The sequence below is a fragment of the Canis lupus genome, chromosome 19 (assembly GCF_048164855.1).
Source record: "Canis lupus baileyi chromosome 19, mCanLup2.hap1, whole genome shotgun sequence".
In the NCBI taxonomy this organism is placed as follows: Eukaryota; Metazoa; Chordata; class Mammalia; order Carnivora; family Canidae; genus Canis; species Canis lupus.
Window position 1 is genome coordinate 7390249 of NC_132856.1, and position 17212 is coordinate 7407460.

At 43.8% G+C, this 17212-nt stretch overlaps 1 protein-coding gene across 4 annotated transcripts in view; it reads left to right on the top strand.

Moving 5' to 3' along the window:
• Positions 1 to 16551, top strand: part of TMEM40 (transmembrane protein 40) — a 43665-nt gene extending 27114 nt beyond the window's left edge. For 2 of the 4 annotated variants that reach the window (XM_072785071.1, XM_072785072.1), the window contains exons 8-11: positions 3113 to 3184; positions 3266 to 3340; positions 3873 to 3935; positions 4691 to 5308. In XM_072785071.1, the coding sequence (XP_072641172.1) occupies positions 3113 to 3184; positions 3266 to 3340; positions 3873 to 3935; positions 4691 to 4710 (230 nt within the window). In that variant the 3' untranslated portion in view covers positions 4711 to 5308. Of the gene's footprint in view, positions 1 to 3112; positions 3185 to 3265; positions 3341 to 3872; positions 3936 to 4690; positions 5309 to 15704 lie in introns of those variants that run through there. The other 2 variants (XM_072785073.1, XM_072785074.1) reach the window with 2 other exon arrangements.
• Positions 16552 to 17212: the final 661 nt, after the last annotated feature.

Consider the following 17212-nt stretch of genomic DNA (forward strand, 5'->3'; position numbering starts at 1 on the left):
CCAGTCACCCACTGATGAACCTAGATGTGTCTGATTTTTTGCTGTTACTGTTGTTGCACCAAATACCACTACATTGGTATAAGATGGAGATTCCCAAAGTACAGGACATGACATTATACTCCAAAGCAAGAAGGTGATTTCCTTTTCTGCTCTCCTTCCTACCGCAAAATCTTAGTCCAGAACCCCTGCATCTTTTTTTTTAAGATTTTATTTATTTATTTATTCATGAGAGACACAGAGGGAGAGAGAGAGAGGCAGAGACACAGGCAGAGGGAGAAGCAGGCTCCACGCAGGGAGCCCGACGTGAGACTTGATCCTGGGTCCCCAGGATCACACCCTGGGCCGAAGGTGGTGCTAAACCACTGAGCCACCCAGGCTGCCCCCAACCCCTGCGTCTTTAATGCTACCCTGACCCTTGCTCATTGCCCTTCAGACAGACAGCATAGCCTTCTGTAATCACAACTCCCTGGCCGAGTCAAGGGCCCTGTGTTCTCTCCGCAGTGACTGGCCCAGTGCCTGGCAAAGTGCAGGAGGGCCTTAGTCACAGAGCACACCTGAACACCTGCCCAAGTCACAGAACCTGCCCTCAGCTCCTCACCATACTTCTGTGAGCGATGAGAACCCACCAAGGCACTTCTGGCCATTGGGCCCACAGAGATATGTGCACAGAGATTCATGTGTAGTGTTATTTGGTGCAGCAACAGTAACAGCAAAAAAATCAGACATCCGTAGGACAAATAAATTAAGTTTATACCATGGAACACTATGCAGCCATCAAAAAAAACAGGGCAGATCTACATATGTTCTGAGATGGAAAAATGGCCCTGATCTATCCATGAGAGGAAGAAAGCAAATGATAGAGCTGCAGCTGAACAAACTGGTCCTGCTTTTCTTAAAAATTCAAGTACAGTTAACAGATAGTGTTATATTAGTTTCAGGTATACAATATAATGATTCAATAATCCCACACATTTCTCAATGCTCATCATAACTTACTCTTTATCCCTTTCACCTGGTTCACCCCCCACCCCACACCTCTCCTCTGGGGACTATCAATGTGTTCTATTTAAGAATCTAGGTTTTTCGTTTGTCTCCTTTTTTTCTTTGTTTGTATGTTTGTTTTGTTCCTTAAATTCTATATGAGTGAAGTCATATGATGTTTATCTTTCTCTGACTGACTTGGTTCACATAGCATTATACCCTCTAAGTCCATCCATGTTGTTGTAAATGGCAAGATCTCATTATTTTTATGGCTGGGTAATATTCCATAATATATACATACCACTTTTTGCTTTATCCATTCATTCATCAATGGACATGTGCGTTGCTTCCATAATCTGAATGTTATAAACAATGCTACAATAGACACAGGGGTGCATATATCTTTTCAAATTAGTGTTTTCTTTTTCTTTGAGTAAACACCCAGTAGTGGAATTACTGGATTGTATGGTAATACTATTTTAAATTTTTTGAGGAACCTCCATAGTTGGTTTGCCACAATGGCTACAACACTTTTCATTCCCACCAACAGTACATGAGGGTTCCTTTTTCTCTACATCCTTGCCAACACTTGTTATTTCTTGTCTTTTTTATTTTAGTCATTCTGACAGGAATGAGGTGATATCTCATTTTGTTTTTCATTTGCGTTTCCCTGATGATGAGTGATGTTGAGTATCTTTTCATGCATCTATTGGCTATCTGTATGTCTTCTTTGGAAAAATGTCTCTTTATGTTTCTGCCCATTTTTATTCGGATTGTTATTATTATTGTTGTTGTTAAGTTATATAAATTCTGGGGCACCTGGGTGGCTCAGTTGTTTAACCATCTGCATTCAGCTCAAGTTGTGATCCCTGGGTCCTGAGATCGAGCCCCCAACCAGGCTCCCTGCTCAGTGGGGGGTCTGGTTCTCTCTCTCCCTCTGCTACTCCCTCTGCTTGAGCCCTCTCTCTCTATTTCTCTGTCAAATGAATAAATAAATAGATAAAAGTTATATAAATTCTTTATATACTTTGGATATTAACCCCTTATCAGATATGTCATTTGCAAATGTCTCCTCCCATTCCAAAGGTTGCCTTTATGGTTTGTTGATGGTTTCCTTCACTGTGCAGAAGCTTTTATTTTGGTGTCGTCCCATTTGTTTAATTTTGCTTTTGTTTCCCTTGCCTCAGGAGACATATCTAGAAAGAATTTGCTATGGCTGATGTCAAAGGAATTGCTGTCTATGTTTTCTGCAAGGAATTGTATGGTTTCCTGTCTCACATATAGGTCTTTCATCCATTTTGAATTTATTTTTGTGTACACTGTAAGAAAGTGGTCCAGTTTCATTCTTTGGCATGTCGCTGTCCCGGTTTCCCAATACTATTTGTTGAAGAGACTCTCTTTTTTCCATTGAATATTCTTGCCTCCTTTGTTGATGATTAATTGACCACAAAAGCATGGCTTTCTTTCTGGATTCTCTATTCTGTTCTATTGACCTATGTGTCTATTTTTATGCCAGTACCATACTGTTTTGATTACTATAGCTTTATAGTATATCTTTAAATCTGGGTTTGTGATACCTCCCTGCTTTTGGTTTTTTAAATGTGCCTATATATGCCTGGAAAGGTTTTGACAATCATTGCTTGCTTTTAAGGAGGGGGATTAGGGAGAGAAAATGGGGCCTTGTAAAACTTGTAGGCTTGACATATTTGCATTTTTTACAATTGCATGTAATATTCATTTGACAAACAAAATACTGGGCAGTCCTGCATGCCTGGCAGTGCTTTAGTCTCTGAGCAAAATCCCTACCCACCAACCTACTGAGGGGAACAGAGAATAAATCTGTTTCACATTTTTTCTTTTCTTTTCTTTCTTTCTTTCTTTTTTTTTTTTTTTTGAGAATAAGTGTAGTAATAATGATATAACAAGTTGAGTTGTGTCAGTGTTAGAAAAATAATAAAATGAGATAAAGCCTGGAAAGGAATGGGGCTGGGGTGCTTTCTTAGTTGGCCACTCAGGAGCGATGTGTCTGAATAAAGTCACATTGGAGCAGAGGCAGGAATACTTTTAGTAACAAAAAAAGAGAGAGAGAGAGAAAGAAGCAAATAGTAATCCCCCACCTCTGCCTTTACAGATGAGTTTTTCCATTTTGTCCTGCTCTGCTTTGCCATTGGGACCTTGCTGGTGTGTTATCACTATTATGCAGGTAAGGGCCATGGGAACAGGTCGGGGGATAGGAGGGTTCAGACTTGCAGGCTGACTGTTCTCTCCCCTGCTGCCCTGGCAGACTGGTTCATGTCCCTTGGGGTCGGCCTACTCACCTTCGCCTCCCTGGAGACTGTGGGCATCTACTTTGGGCTGGGTAAGCTCCCCGCAACCTCCCCCACACAGACTTTTTAGGGGGAGTGGCTGGACTCCCACTGATGCTCACCGGGGGCCAGAAAGCCACAACCTAAACATTTTTTTAAAGCTTTCCTTATGCTCATGTTTTCTTCCTGACCACTTTCGAGGTCATTGTGAGGTCGTTGGCAAAACCCTGTGGAAAAAAATGGGCAGCTCCACAAAAATGCAACAAAAACAGTTTAAAGCGGCAAACAAACAGAATTAGCTACCTATGGAAAACAAGGCAGTTCATAGAGTGGGGTCCTGAATTCACTGAGTTTCCTGGCACTGTTATTGCTGTTCGAGGTCATTGTTTTTAATAATAATAACTCCAGTACTATTATCTAAGCTTAACCTGGCTGCCTGAAATTCCACCATTAATCCTTGTTTGTGTGGGTGAGGCCTTTGTAAGGGGTGGCAAGGGGGGCGGGGCGGAGGTAGAGTAGGTGGGTGGCCCTGGATCCCTTGCTGGGGCAAAAAGCTCAAGCTCCTTTCTCTTTGTTTGTGAGCAGTGTACCGGATCCACAGTGTCCTGCATGGCTTCATCCCCCTCTTTCAGAAGCTTAGGCTGATGGGTAATGTTTGCCTACTTCCTATGTTCACCTTCTTCCTCCCTATCAAAGTCTTCGGTTGCAATCGAGGCTTATTAGCCTATGGGAAACAGCACAGGGCCTGGAGTCAGGGGCCTGGGTTCAAGGTCTACCCCTGCCGATTGACCAGCGCTGGGGCCCAGGATCATCTTTTAGCCTCCATTTCCTCCACTGGATCATGTGTGTAATAATACCCACTGCACAAGTATGTGATGCAAACCATGTGAGGAGGAATGGATGCAGAAGTCCTTAAGTGTGGGACACAGTGGAAAAGTGAAGGGAATCTGGGTGTTCCTCATTCTCTCATAGAACTAACCCAAATGCTATTTTTGCCATAATTTTATTTGCCTACTAGGTGTGCTTCAGTCATGTTGCAGTTGACTGATGAGGGAGCCGAGGCCCAGAGAGGTGGAGTGACTTGCTGAGGGTCACACAGCTAGTGTGGCTGGGCTGTGCTAAAGGAGATCTCTTTGTTTCTGACCAGCAGCTCTGTGCTTACCGTTGCATCTCAAAACTGAGAGGCCAGGGGGCTGTGTGGCTCTGTGCTGGGGATATCTGTCTCCTCTAACCCATTTAATTCATAAAGGGGAAATTAGTTGCAGTGGCTGTGGGTCATGGAGACCCATGGCTTCTAGGGTGACCACATGATCCCAGCTGTGAGGACTATTTGGGCATGTGGGGATAATGGTGGAAAGGAGGCCTGGCTGCCTTCAGAATCCCATGTGGGCTTTATTTTCCAGGGTTCAGGAAGACTGACTGAGGCCAGTGCTGGGCTGGCAGCCACGCTGGGCCCCAGCATGACCACCACTGCATCTCCTGAGTGCACGAGGGCAGAGCCAAATCCTGGGAGACATGCAGGCGGGCCAGTCTAGAGCAATAAAGAGAGCACTTTTCCTTCCATGTAGTCTGAACGTTGGCACCAGCCTGGACCCAGGCATCATTTGGGCAGCACTGGTGTGCAATCCAGCTGTCAGGATGGAAGGCAGAGGCAAGGTGCCAGGCCTATGCCCTTCATGGTTTCCTGGATCAGCAGGAGGATTCTAGGATGTCACTACTGTCGGGAGACAGTACGAGACCCCTGGGCCCCACAAGCCGTAATCCGTGTGGGCTCCTGATTCCTTTCAAATCCCCAGGCCATCCAGGTGAGCTCTAAATCTTGCAGAGTTATTCGAGGAAACAAAGCCCACTGCCCCGAGGCAGGGAGTCATCATGCCAGGCCTCTAGGGTGAACCTGATACAGGCGAGATGTTGAAGACGAAAGCCACAGCATCAAGGCATCTTCTCTAGCCCCATCACCTACTCCCAGCCCTGCTGCCTTGGATTTCATCAAGATTCAAATAAAGGTTTTCTTTCCTGGACTAAGAGTCAGCTAAATGTTCCTTCAGGTTTCTTGAACATGACAACACATTTGGAGTCTCCTTTGACCCCATCTAGGTAGGGAGTGCACCTTGTCTATTGAGTAAAGTATAAAAGAGAATAAAAGTATAACCCCTCACTTTAGGTCCAAGATTCAAATTGTACAGGTTCAGAAACAGGGTTTTGCAAACATTCCTTGAAAAGATCTGGGGCCATTCGGTACTCTAAGCCAAACAAATACCAAAGGGGTGAAATAGGAGCATACATATACAGAAACCCATTGCAAACTTGGGTTGCATAAATGGAGGTATAGCATCTAAAGGAGGTGACAGTAGATCCTACTTTATTTTATTTTTTTAAAAATTTTATTTATTTATGATAGTCACACACAGAGAGAGAGAGGCAGAGACACAGGCAGAGGGAGAAGCACGCTCCATGCACCGGGAGCCTGACGTGGGACTCGATTCCGGGTCTTCAGGATCGCGCCCTGGGCCAAAGGCAGGCGCCAAACCCCTGCGCCACCCAGGGATCTCCTAGATCCTACTTTATACAGCTAGTCCACATCAACAGCATGTATTCAATTCCAGATCACATATTAAGAGCAATAGTGACACAGTAGAGAACATATAGAAGAGACCAGAGGGGAAATATAAAGAATGATTGAAGGGATGATAACTCTTCAATTTGCAGAAGAGAAAAGTGGGGCCTTTGCTGAGCTCACAGACTCTTGGAGGATACTTTCTTTTTTTTTTTTTTTTTTTTTTTTTAAGATTTTATTTATTTATTCATGAGAGAGAGAGAGGAAGAGACACAGGCAGAGGGAGAAGCAGGCTCCATGCAGAAAGCCCAACCTGAGACTCGATCTTGGGGCTCCAGGATCACACCCTGGGCTGCAGGCTGCACTACACTGCTGTACCACCAGGGCTGCTCCCTGGAGGATACTTTCTTAAGTGTAAGATGGTCCAAGTACAGTCACATATGTTATCTGATTTAATTCTCACAGCAGCCTTGAGAGGTGTCAATCATCTTCATTTTGCAGATGGAGAAACAGAGACTCAAAGAGCTTTAGTAACTTGCTCAAGTTCCCACGGTAAGTGGCAGAGCTGCCATTTGAACCCAAGCATGTGCTCTCCTTATGCTAAGCTGCCTTATAGAGCTTGGCTAGTCTAGGCCTCCACCCCAGGCAAAGCAGTCAGGAGGCAGCTGCAGTTTTCCCTAGTGTTTCCAGACTTTGGGATTTCTGAATTAGAGAATATTTTTCTAAAAAATGAGTGGAGGGGGGTGTCTAGCTGGCTCAGTTGGTGGAGCATGCCAGTCTTGATCGTGGGATTTTAAGTTCGAGTCCCATGTTGGATATAGAGATTACTTAAAAATAAAATCTTTAAAAATAAATAAATAAAATTGATTTTATTTATAATAAATAAAGGCACCTCAGTGGCTCAGTCAGATAAGCAGCCAACTCTTGGTTTCGGCTCAGGTCATGATCTCAGGTCCTAAGATCAAGCCCTGCATCCAGTTCCACACTGGGTGTGAAGCCTGCTTGAGATTCTCTCTCCCTCTCCCCTGCTCTTCCCCCACTCCCACTTGCGTAAGTGCTCTCTCTCAAGTAAATAAGTAAATATATTAAAAAGTCAGAGGAGGGTGGCCAACTCTTTCCCTTGCTAATTGAAGACCATAATAACAACAAAGGACATCAACCATCAGCATCATTTTATAAAAGAAAGAATAGTTTTACATCAAAAAAGCAAGCATTAGAAAGAAAAGGTTTTAAATGAATAAACGAAACTTTCTGAAAATTTTGCTGCGTGTCCTTTTTCCTCAAATGACCATGGTCTGGTGAAAAAATCATCTTTCAGAAACCATGAAACTGGAGAGTTTACAAGCACTTTTACATTCTCTTTTTTCTACTCTGGTTCTAAGGCACCTCTCTCAGTGAAGCTTACTTCATTTCAGAAGAATAGTGACCTCCGAGCAGGGAATGTTCTTGATACTCACAACTGTGCTGTCTCAACATCTGGCTCTGAGCCCAGCCTTGACATGGATGTCCAGGGCAAGGTTCACCTTTACTCCCCTTCCTCAAGACTGTTTTGTTGTTCTGGGTCCCTTGCATTTCCACACAAATTTTAGAAGCAGCTCCTCGGGGATCTCTGGGTGGATCAGCGGTTCAGCGCCTGCCTTCGGCCCAGGGTGTGATCCTGGAGACCCGGGATCGAGTCCCACGTCGAGCTCCTGGCATGGAGCCTGCTTCTCCCTCTGCCTTTCTCTCTCTCTCTCTCTCTGTTTATCATGAATAAACAAATAAATATTATATATAAAAAAAAGACGCAGCTCCTCAACTTCACAAAGAAGCCAGTGGGAATTGTAGTAGGATTGTATTACATCTGAAGATAAATTTGAAGAGTACAGTGCTTCCTTTTTAACATTTACATTAGAAAAAAAAAATTGCCCCAAATCCCAGCACCCAAAATCAACTACAATTAATATTTGGGTGTGTTTCCTGTGAGTCTTTAGTGCAGGAGTTATTTATTTTTATTTGGGCCCTTTTCTCTTGCACATAGAATAAGGATTTTTCCACCATATAAGAAGGATTTTTCCATAAGCAGCATTTCCAGCCACTGTGCTTTTCATGCTTTGCATAGTAATCCCTCCAGATCTAGGTAATAATATCAATGGCTAACATCTGTTCAATACTTCTTACTTGCTGGCTGTGGAGCTAAGCTCTTGATAGACATCGTATCATTTCATCTTCATTGAAACCCTGTGAGGTAGCATGTGTCATGATCTCCATTTTAGAGATGAGAAAACGAAGAGACAGGAAGCTAGATCCGGTATTTATCAAACATGAAGAGAATGAAAGTTTTTTTTTTTTTTTTTGAGAATGAAAGTTTTCATGATAGAAATATGAACCTACAGAATTGAGGACGATGTGGTTAACCTCATTTTGTGAGATGCTGGGTCCTTGTGGCTGGCTCTGCTGCTGCCCGGCTGGGATTTTGGCCAAGTTCTTCTCTGCCCTGGCCTCACTATCCTCATCTGTACAGCGGGGATCACAGCAGTGCCCACCTCACAGTGTTGCAGCAAGGAGCACATGAGATAATTGCATAAGGTCTTTATTTTTAAAGGATCATCCATACAGATTTTTATTAGATGCCTAGTTTTATGTCTCATATATTATAATAATTAATTTTATTAAAACCCTGTTATGGAGATTTTTTTCAGGTTTATATTCTCATATTTGTTTTTTATTTTATTTATTTATTTATTTATGAAAGTCACATAGAGAGAGAGGCAGACACACAGGCAGAGGGAGAGGAGGAAGCAGGCTCCATGCACCGGGAGCCCGACGTGGGACTCGATCCTGGGTCTCCAGGATCACGCCCTGGGCCAAAGGCAGGCGTTAAACCGCTGCGCCACCCAGGGATCCCATATTCTCCTATTTGAAGATAATCCTTTTTGTTTGTTTTTGTGTCTGCTTTTATTATTTGAGTATAGTTGATACATAAAGTCTTATGCACAGTCTCTGGCACATAGTAGGTGCTCAATAAAAGCATCTTTATAAAAATTTACTTGTCAGAAAGAGAGAGCACAAGCAGAGTGTGCAGCAGGCTCCTCACTGAGCAGGGAGCCTGAGGCGGGGCTCGATCCCAGGACCCCTGGGATCATCACCTGAGCCAAAGGCAGATGCTTAACCACCTGAGCCTCCCAGGAGTCCCTCAATAAGAGCATCTCCTTGGAAGTTACTTGATTAGAGCAGGGGCATACATCTGCTCTCTTAAGTCAGGCAAGCCAAGTCAGCCAGTTGCAGAAAAACAAGGAGCCTGGGAGAGGAGGTCAGGAAAGCTGATAACCTGGCGGAAGGTGTCAGCCAGGAACAACAGCTGAGTGGTATCCAGAGCCAGCAGGAAAATGGGACCACACCAGGTTCAAGAGAGAGAGCTAATATAGGGGATATGTTAATAGGCACAGGAGGATTGAAAAGACAAAAGGGGCCACTGAGGTATCACAGTGCCTAACAGAGCAAAGCAGCTACCACCTAGGGTGAGGAACAAAGGAAAGAGGTTTGAGTAATGACAACCAAGAAGTTCAGGAGAGGGCCCCACAGAGCGACATCCCAGACCTCTGAGGAGGGGGCACTGCCTGGCAGGGCTGCTGTCTCTCCTGGGGGTTCATTGAGGCTGGTTCAGGACCAGTGATGTCAGATCTCTGATCTCAACAGAAGCCAGATTTTTTTTTTTATTGTTGGCAACTAACTTTTTTTTATTTTTTATTTTTAAAGATTTATTTATTTATTTATTTATTTATTTATTTATTTATTTATGAGAGAGAGAGAGGCAGAGACACAGGAGGAGGGAGAAGCAGGTTCCATGCCGGGAGCCGGATGTGGGACTCGATTCTGGGACTCCAGGATCGCGCCCTGGGCCAAAGGCAGGCGCTAAACCACTGAGTCACCCAGGGATCCCCTAACTTTTTTTTATTTTCAAATTCTGCTGTGGAAAATGATTCCTTAAAAAGTTAGAAGAGGTGCCTGGATGGCTCAGTGAGTTAAGCACCTGCTGTCTGCTCAGGTCTGATCCCAGGGCTCCCTGCTTAGTAGGGAGTCTGCTTCTCCCCCTTCCCCTACCCCTCCCCCTGCTTGTGCTCTCTCTCTCTTTCTTTCTCTCTCATAAATAAATAAAATCTCTTTAAAAAATTAAAAGTAGGGCAGCCCGGGTGGTTCAGGGGTTTAGCGCCGCCTTCAGCCCAGGGCGTGATCCTGGAGTCTCTGGATCGAGTCCCGCGTCGGGTTCTCCACATGGAGCCTGCTTCTCCCTCTGCCTGTGTCTCTGCCTCTCTCTGTGTCTCTCATGAATAAATAAATAAAATCTTTAAAAAAAAATTAAAAGTACAATTACTATTTGCTCCAGTAAGTCCACTTTTGGGCATATTGCCCCAAAGAATTTTTAAAAATATTTTATTTATTTATTCATGAGAGACACACAGAGAGAGGCAGAGACAAAGGCAAAGGGAGAAGCAGGCTCTCTGACAGGAGCCCGATGCAGGACTCAATCCCAGGACCCAAGGATCATGACCTGAGCTGAAGGCAGATGCTCAACCACCCAGCCACCCAGGTGTCCCTATCCCAAAGAACTGAAAGCAGAGATTCAAAGAGATACTTGCACACCCTTGTTCATAGCAACATTATTCACAATTCTAAAAGCTAGAGGGAACCCAAGTGTCCATCAGTGGATGAATGGATAAACAAAATGTGGTCTTTCCATAAATGGAATATTATTCAGCCTTAAAAAGGAAGGAAATTCTGTCATGTGCTACCACATGGATGAACTTTGAGGACATTATCCTCAGTGAAATCAACCAGTTGTAAAAGAACAAATACTATGTGATTCCACCTATATGAGGTCTCTAGAGTAGCCTGATTTATAGAGACAGGAAGTAGAAAGGCCAATGCCAGGGGCTGTCTGGGGGAGGGGAATGGGAAGTTTTTGTTTGGTGGGTATAGTTTCTGTTGGGGAAGATGAGAAAGTTCTGGGGATGGTTGCTGGGGATGGTTGTGCAACATGCAAAAGTATTCAATGTCACTGAACTGTACACTTAAAATGGATAAGATGGTAAATTATATGTAATGTGTATATTACCACAATTTTTTTTAAAAAATGCAAATTATCTGTGGCTAAACAAAACTGTATCTGGCCTGCAGGCCATCTGTGCAAGGGGGCTTTCCATAGTGTTAAGCTGGAGGTACACACAAAATGGGAGACAAAGAGCAAGGACACAATCATTGTCCAATTTGGGGGCAGCCTGACTACAGTGTGGGAACAGGATTTGAGGCCCAGGTCTGCCTCTGCTACCCTTGGCTTCTCTGAGCCCCCGTTGTCAAAGGAGGGGCTTGGGTGGGTCAGGTTGTTGGAGCCCCCCCTCAGGTACTGGGAGAAAGCCCCCACTCTCTGGATTTTAGTGTAGGGTACATCTGCCTTAGTATGCTGCCTCCCTGGGGCCCCAGCCCCCAGCACTGCCATTGGCCCTTCTCACTGCTCCTCTGCCCAGCTAGAGCTCAAGGCCAGCACCAGCCCAGGGTCTGGTTACACCTCAGGCGTCAAGCAGATTCCCAGTCCAATGTGTGGTCTAAAAATAAAGTATTAAATCCTAAGACCAGGAAGGCAGGATTGCAAGTGGAGGAGGGAGGGAGAAAGCACTTGGATCAGGATGGGCTTCTATCTCTGGTTGCCCTGGAATCTGTGCAGTGGATTTCTGTTGTAACCACTGGAGAGATGATGGGAATATGAGAATATTTTGAGGCCGTAGACGCCAGCTTGCTCTGGGAAGATAGGAGAGAAGCCCGAGAGGACAGTGGCAGTTGTTTGCCTCCTTCTTCTGACACAGTCACAGGAATCCTCTGTCTATTCCAGAGGATGTGGGCCTAGACCAGAGATAGAGCCAAGGATGCTGCTGACTGAACCTGGGAAGCTGGGGAAAGCACTTGACATTGAGCTAGGTTTTGATGGAGAGGCATAAGGAAAGGTTTCTAGGCAGAGGGTGCAGTGTGGGCAAAGGCATATGGGAATAAAAGAGGATATACATCTAGAAAGCAACAGGTAGTCAGTCTGGTATGGTTGAGGCATATAGGCTGTGCATAAGAGTGAGGATTAGTGGGCCATGGAGCACACAACGTAAACTGTCCCTTTTTTCCCCCAACAGGACTTTAAGAGCCAGGATAAGGATTTAGGGATTTTAAGGATTTAGGCTGAGGACACTGGGGAACCATGGAAGGTGTTTGAGCTAGAAATGGCACAGTGAGATTGTATTTTAGAAAGATCCCTCAGTGGGGGTCATGGGTTCAAGAAAATGAGCTTTACAGACCTTGACTCCAGGGGTTGTAACTGACAAAGGGCTGTTGTCCTCTTCGTTTGCATCAAGGCCATGCTTCCCATGGGCTCCCAGCCGATGACTTAACACAAGGGGTTTGCAGAGACACAGGACCGCCTGATATCTACCAGACCTTCCTTAGACAACCTGGCACACCAGAACCTTCCACCCAACCTTCCTTCTTCACCTGGGGCTCGATGTACATCACAGCCTGACAGCTCTCCCAGCCTTTCACTCCCTCCTCGTGTTCTCTAGCCCGGGTGTTTCGCCTAATAAAACCCTTCCATAGTTTATCCACTCCCGTGCTAGCTTCTCAGAAGGCCAAGATAAACAGGGTGAGACTAGAGGCAGGGGGTATCAGTGGCCACAGGATCAGAGAGGAAGGGTGACTTTGAAGACATTTTAAAGGTCTAAGCCACAGTATGTCTTCAACTCTACACCCACCTCCAGCACCCCTGGGGTTGTGGCTCTTGACACCCAGGATGAGGATTGTCTATGTCCATATTTGTCCCCCCCACTAGCTTCTGAGTTTGTCCAATAAATAAGTGAATGAGTGAATGAATGAATGAAGTAAAGGGAAAAGAATCTAGGATGATCCTCGAGCTCTACTTGGGGCCCCTTAGTGGCAGCTACTCAACCCACTGAGCCACCCAGGTGCCCCTGAGCTTTCCTAGTTTAAACAACACTCTTTTCCAAAGTAGGTTGACTCATTACCCTCTGGCACATCCAGTGGCACTATCAGCTCACCAACACTTGGTACTAACAGTTTTTTATTTTAGCTCATTTCATTTTTTAAAGATTTTTTTAAAGTTTATTTAAGCAATCTCTATACCCAATGTGGGGCTTGAGTTTATGACCCCAGATCAAGGGCCACATGCTCCACCTACTGAGCCAGCCAGTTGCCCCATAGATGGCCTTTTAATTTGAGTCAATATGTTAGGCATACAATGTTATCCAATTGTGTTTAATTTGCATTTCCCATTTGCTAATGAAATTGAGCGGTTTTTTACATATTTAGTATCTTTTGGGGAAGAGCTGGATCAAGTTTTATTTTTTTTTATTTTTTATTTTTTAATTAATTAATTTATTTATTTATGATAGTCACACACAGAGAGAGAGAGGCAGAGACACAGGCAGAGGGAGAAGCAGGCTCCATGCACCGGGAGCCTGACGTGGGATTCGATCCTGGGTCTCCAGGATCGCGCCCTGGGCCAAAGGCAGGCGCCAAACCGCTGCGCCACCCAGGGATCCCAAGTTTTAATCAATTTTTTCTCTTTTGCTTGTCTGCCTTCTTCCTGCTGATTGTAAAAAATTATTTCTTTTCTTTTTTTTTCTTTCTTTCTTTGTTTTGTTTTGTTTTATTTTTGGTGGGCAGCAAAGCAAGGTTTATTGGGCGATAGCAAAGTAATAGTACAAAGCTCCCAGAGAGTGAGGGGACCTGAGGGAGTTGCCCGATAGTAAGAATTCTTGATATATCTTTGATTCTACCCTAGGTTTAATATTTGATGTCTAAATGTGTATGTTTTGGTGATATTTTCTCACTCCATGGCTCATCTTTTCACTTTTTACGATGTTAAAATCCCTAATCTTATATTCAACAGTCTCTTGTCTCTAAAGGAATAAGTGAACAACGTATTAGATTGATTTTGGGATTTAAAACGATGCTTTGGAAAACAACATCACTTCTGTGATATTCCTGCCTAAGTACATAAACTGAATCTCATCATAGGAAATATCTGACAAACCAGATAGAGGGATATCTTACAAAATAACTGATCCACATTCTTCAAAAGTGTCAATGTTTACAAGACAGAGAAAGGAGCTTTCAGAGATTAATCAAAGCTGAAGAGATATAAAAAATGAATAAAAACATGATCTTGAATTTTCTTCAGTTATAAGGGACATGATTGGGACAACTGGCAAAATCTGAATAAGATTTGCAGATAAAACATTATTAATGTGCCACTATTAAGACATTATTAATGTATCATTGTCAGTTTCTTGGCTTTGATCATTGTATTGTGGTTATGTAGGGAAACATCCTTGTTTTCAGTAAACACACACGGAAGGATTTAGGATAAAGAAGCATCACCTCTGCAAGTTGCTCTTAAATTCAGGAAAGAAAAGTACTTACAGAGAGAAAGATGAAATAAATGTGATAATTGTTAACATCTGAGAATCTAATGAAGGGGATATTCTTGCAACTTCTCTTTATGTCTGAAATTATGTCAAAAAAAAAAAAAAAATCTGATCACCACAATGGCTGCTGAAATCAGAGATTAGCCAAGATCAGGAACTAGAGATTTCTGCTACAAACACAAACAACTCAAAAGTAAATGGACAAAAATAAAATTTGTTTTAAGATTTCATTTTGCATTCATCTGACAGCACAAGCAGGGGGAAGGGCAGGCAGAGGGAGAAGTAAGCATCCTCTTGAGCAAGGACCCCTATGGGGGGCCCTGGGATCATGACCTGAGCTGAAGGCTGACGCTTAACCATTTAACTGACTGAGCCACCCAGGGTGCCCCCAACAAAAAAACTTTAGTAGACACGTTGAGTAAGAGGAAATGCACCTGGCCAATAAAAATATGAAAACATGCTTTATCTCATTAATTATCAGGAAATAAATTAAACAAATTAAATTAAACTAAATATAAATGAAGAAAAAAATAAATTAAACAAAATAACAATGAGATACCACTCCACACCCACCAGATTGGTAAAAATGAATTATCTGATGATACTAACTGTAGCCCCACAAGCATTGGGAATGAACATTTATTGGTTCACTCCCTTTGGGAAGTCGTTTGGCATTGTCTAATAAAGCCAGATATACACATTCTGTAGTCCAACAACTTCACTCTTAGATATGTAACCAGAGAAATGCTGGCGTGTTTGTGGCAAGACACATGTACAAGAATGGACACAGCAGCAGCACTATCTAAGCTGGAATCTAAGCACTATCTAAGCTATCCAGGCTGGAAACAGCCCAAATATCCATGAACTGGAGAACGGACCAAGTGTAGTAATAGTCATATCCTGGAATGTTATACACCAATGAAAATGAACACACTACATCTGCATGAAACAACATAGATGGCCCTCAGAAATACAAAAATAATATATTTTTACAAATATAACATTGAATAAAGTCATATGGTTTTGCTTACATCAAGTTTCCAAGTAGACAAAACTAAAGCTATATTGATTACAGATACACAAACAGTAATAGAACTATGAACAGATCCCTAAGCGTGGAGAGTGTTTAATCTATAGGAGGAGTGTGATTGAGCAGGGGAGTGGGGGGCGTGTAGAGGTCTGAGGTGTTGGCAGTGTTCTATTTTTTTTTTTTTTTTTTAGTGTTCTATTTTTTAACCTGGGTCGTGGTTGTTACACGAGAGCTTACTTTGTAACTACTTTTCAACCTGTGTGTCTATCTTGGATACTTTTCTCTGTGTTACATTCCACAATAACAACGCTCTAGATCGAGTACTGTACTAGGAACAAAAGCAACCTTTGCTCCTTGCTCCACTGCAGGTGCTATTGCAGCATGTGGACACAAGAGGGAGCGCTAACCAGCGGGCCGCGGCGACAAGAGGTTTCCTAGCAACGGGAAAAACATCGCGGAGGAAAACTTGCTGAGAGTCGTTAACTGATGTGTTCTGGCTCCTGCACCTGCCAGGCCGGCCCTGGGTCGGCTTCTGGTACCTGAAGCGTCTCTGCTGGGTCTAAGAGCGCCTCTGACCTTTCCGAACGGGCTCTTCTCCCAAACGCGAGGTTGAGCCTGGGGAGGCTGCACTCTCTCGTCCGCCAACTTGGGTTTCTCCCCAGTGTCAGATAAGGACACCCTCAGGCCCTGACCAAGGGCCCTTCTGCTAAGGCTGCAAACGCATCCCAGTGTTCTTCTCGAAAAAAGAAAGAAATTAAGAGGGGAATTTGCCCACAGCCTTCTAAGGCACCAGGCCCCAAAGGAAGAAGGCTTTCAAGATTTGGGTTGTGGTGAAGGTTTTCTGGATTGCTGACAAAACGTAAGGTTTTATAATGAATACGTAAATCTCATGCTAAGTAGGGTAATGGTGACACGCATATGCAGAATACATTGTGGGAGCTTTCCCATACCTCATCTTACTTAATTTCAAAATCATTCTGGTATCATTCCATGTAGCACATGAAGAAACTTGAGACTCAAGGATGTTACTGGGATGAAGTTCAGAGCTTTCCTCCCCAACCCAATTTACGAAAGGATAAATATGAGTTTATTCTGAAAGAGGAGAAACTGTTGTCTCAAACAAAGACATGAAAATTTAAACAAGTAACTTATTTTCTCCATTAATTATCCATACTACTTCAAATCATATAAATCATATGTCTCACTGTTGGGAAACGGGCAGTCTTGCACAACGGGAGTCTTTAAAATGCTTCTATCTGGGGATCCCTGGGTGGCTCAGTGGTTTAGCGCCTGCCTGTGGCCCAGGGCGTGATCCTGGAGTCCTGGGATCGAGTCCCGCATCGGGCTCCCTGCATGGAGCCTGCTTCTCCCTCCTCCTGTGTCTCTGCTTCTCTCTCTCTCTCTATCATAAATAAATAAATCTTTAAAAAATAAAATAAAATAAATAAAATAAAATGCTTCTATCCTTCCCTTGATCCACCATCCTCACCTCTTTTCTTTTTCTTAAAGATTTCCTTATTCATGAGAGACACAGAGAGAGGCAAAGACACAGGCAGAGGGAGAAGCAGGCTCCATGCAGGGAGCCGGATGTGGGACTCGATCTATGGGGGTCTCCAGGATCACCCCCTGAGTGGAAGGCAGGCATTAAACCACTGAGCCACCCAGAGATCCCCCAACCTCACTTCTAAGAACCTATCCTAAGGACATAATTTGGAAATCTGGGAAGAGGTGTATGTGCCTATATTGGTGACAGCATTATTTATGATGGCAAAAACTGAAAACAACACAGGGAGGGGCACCTCAGTGGCTTGGTCAATTAAGTGTCTGCTTTTGGCTCAGGTCATAATCTCAGAGTCCTGGGATCTATCCCAAGATC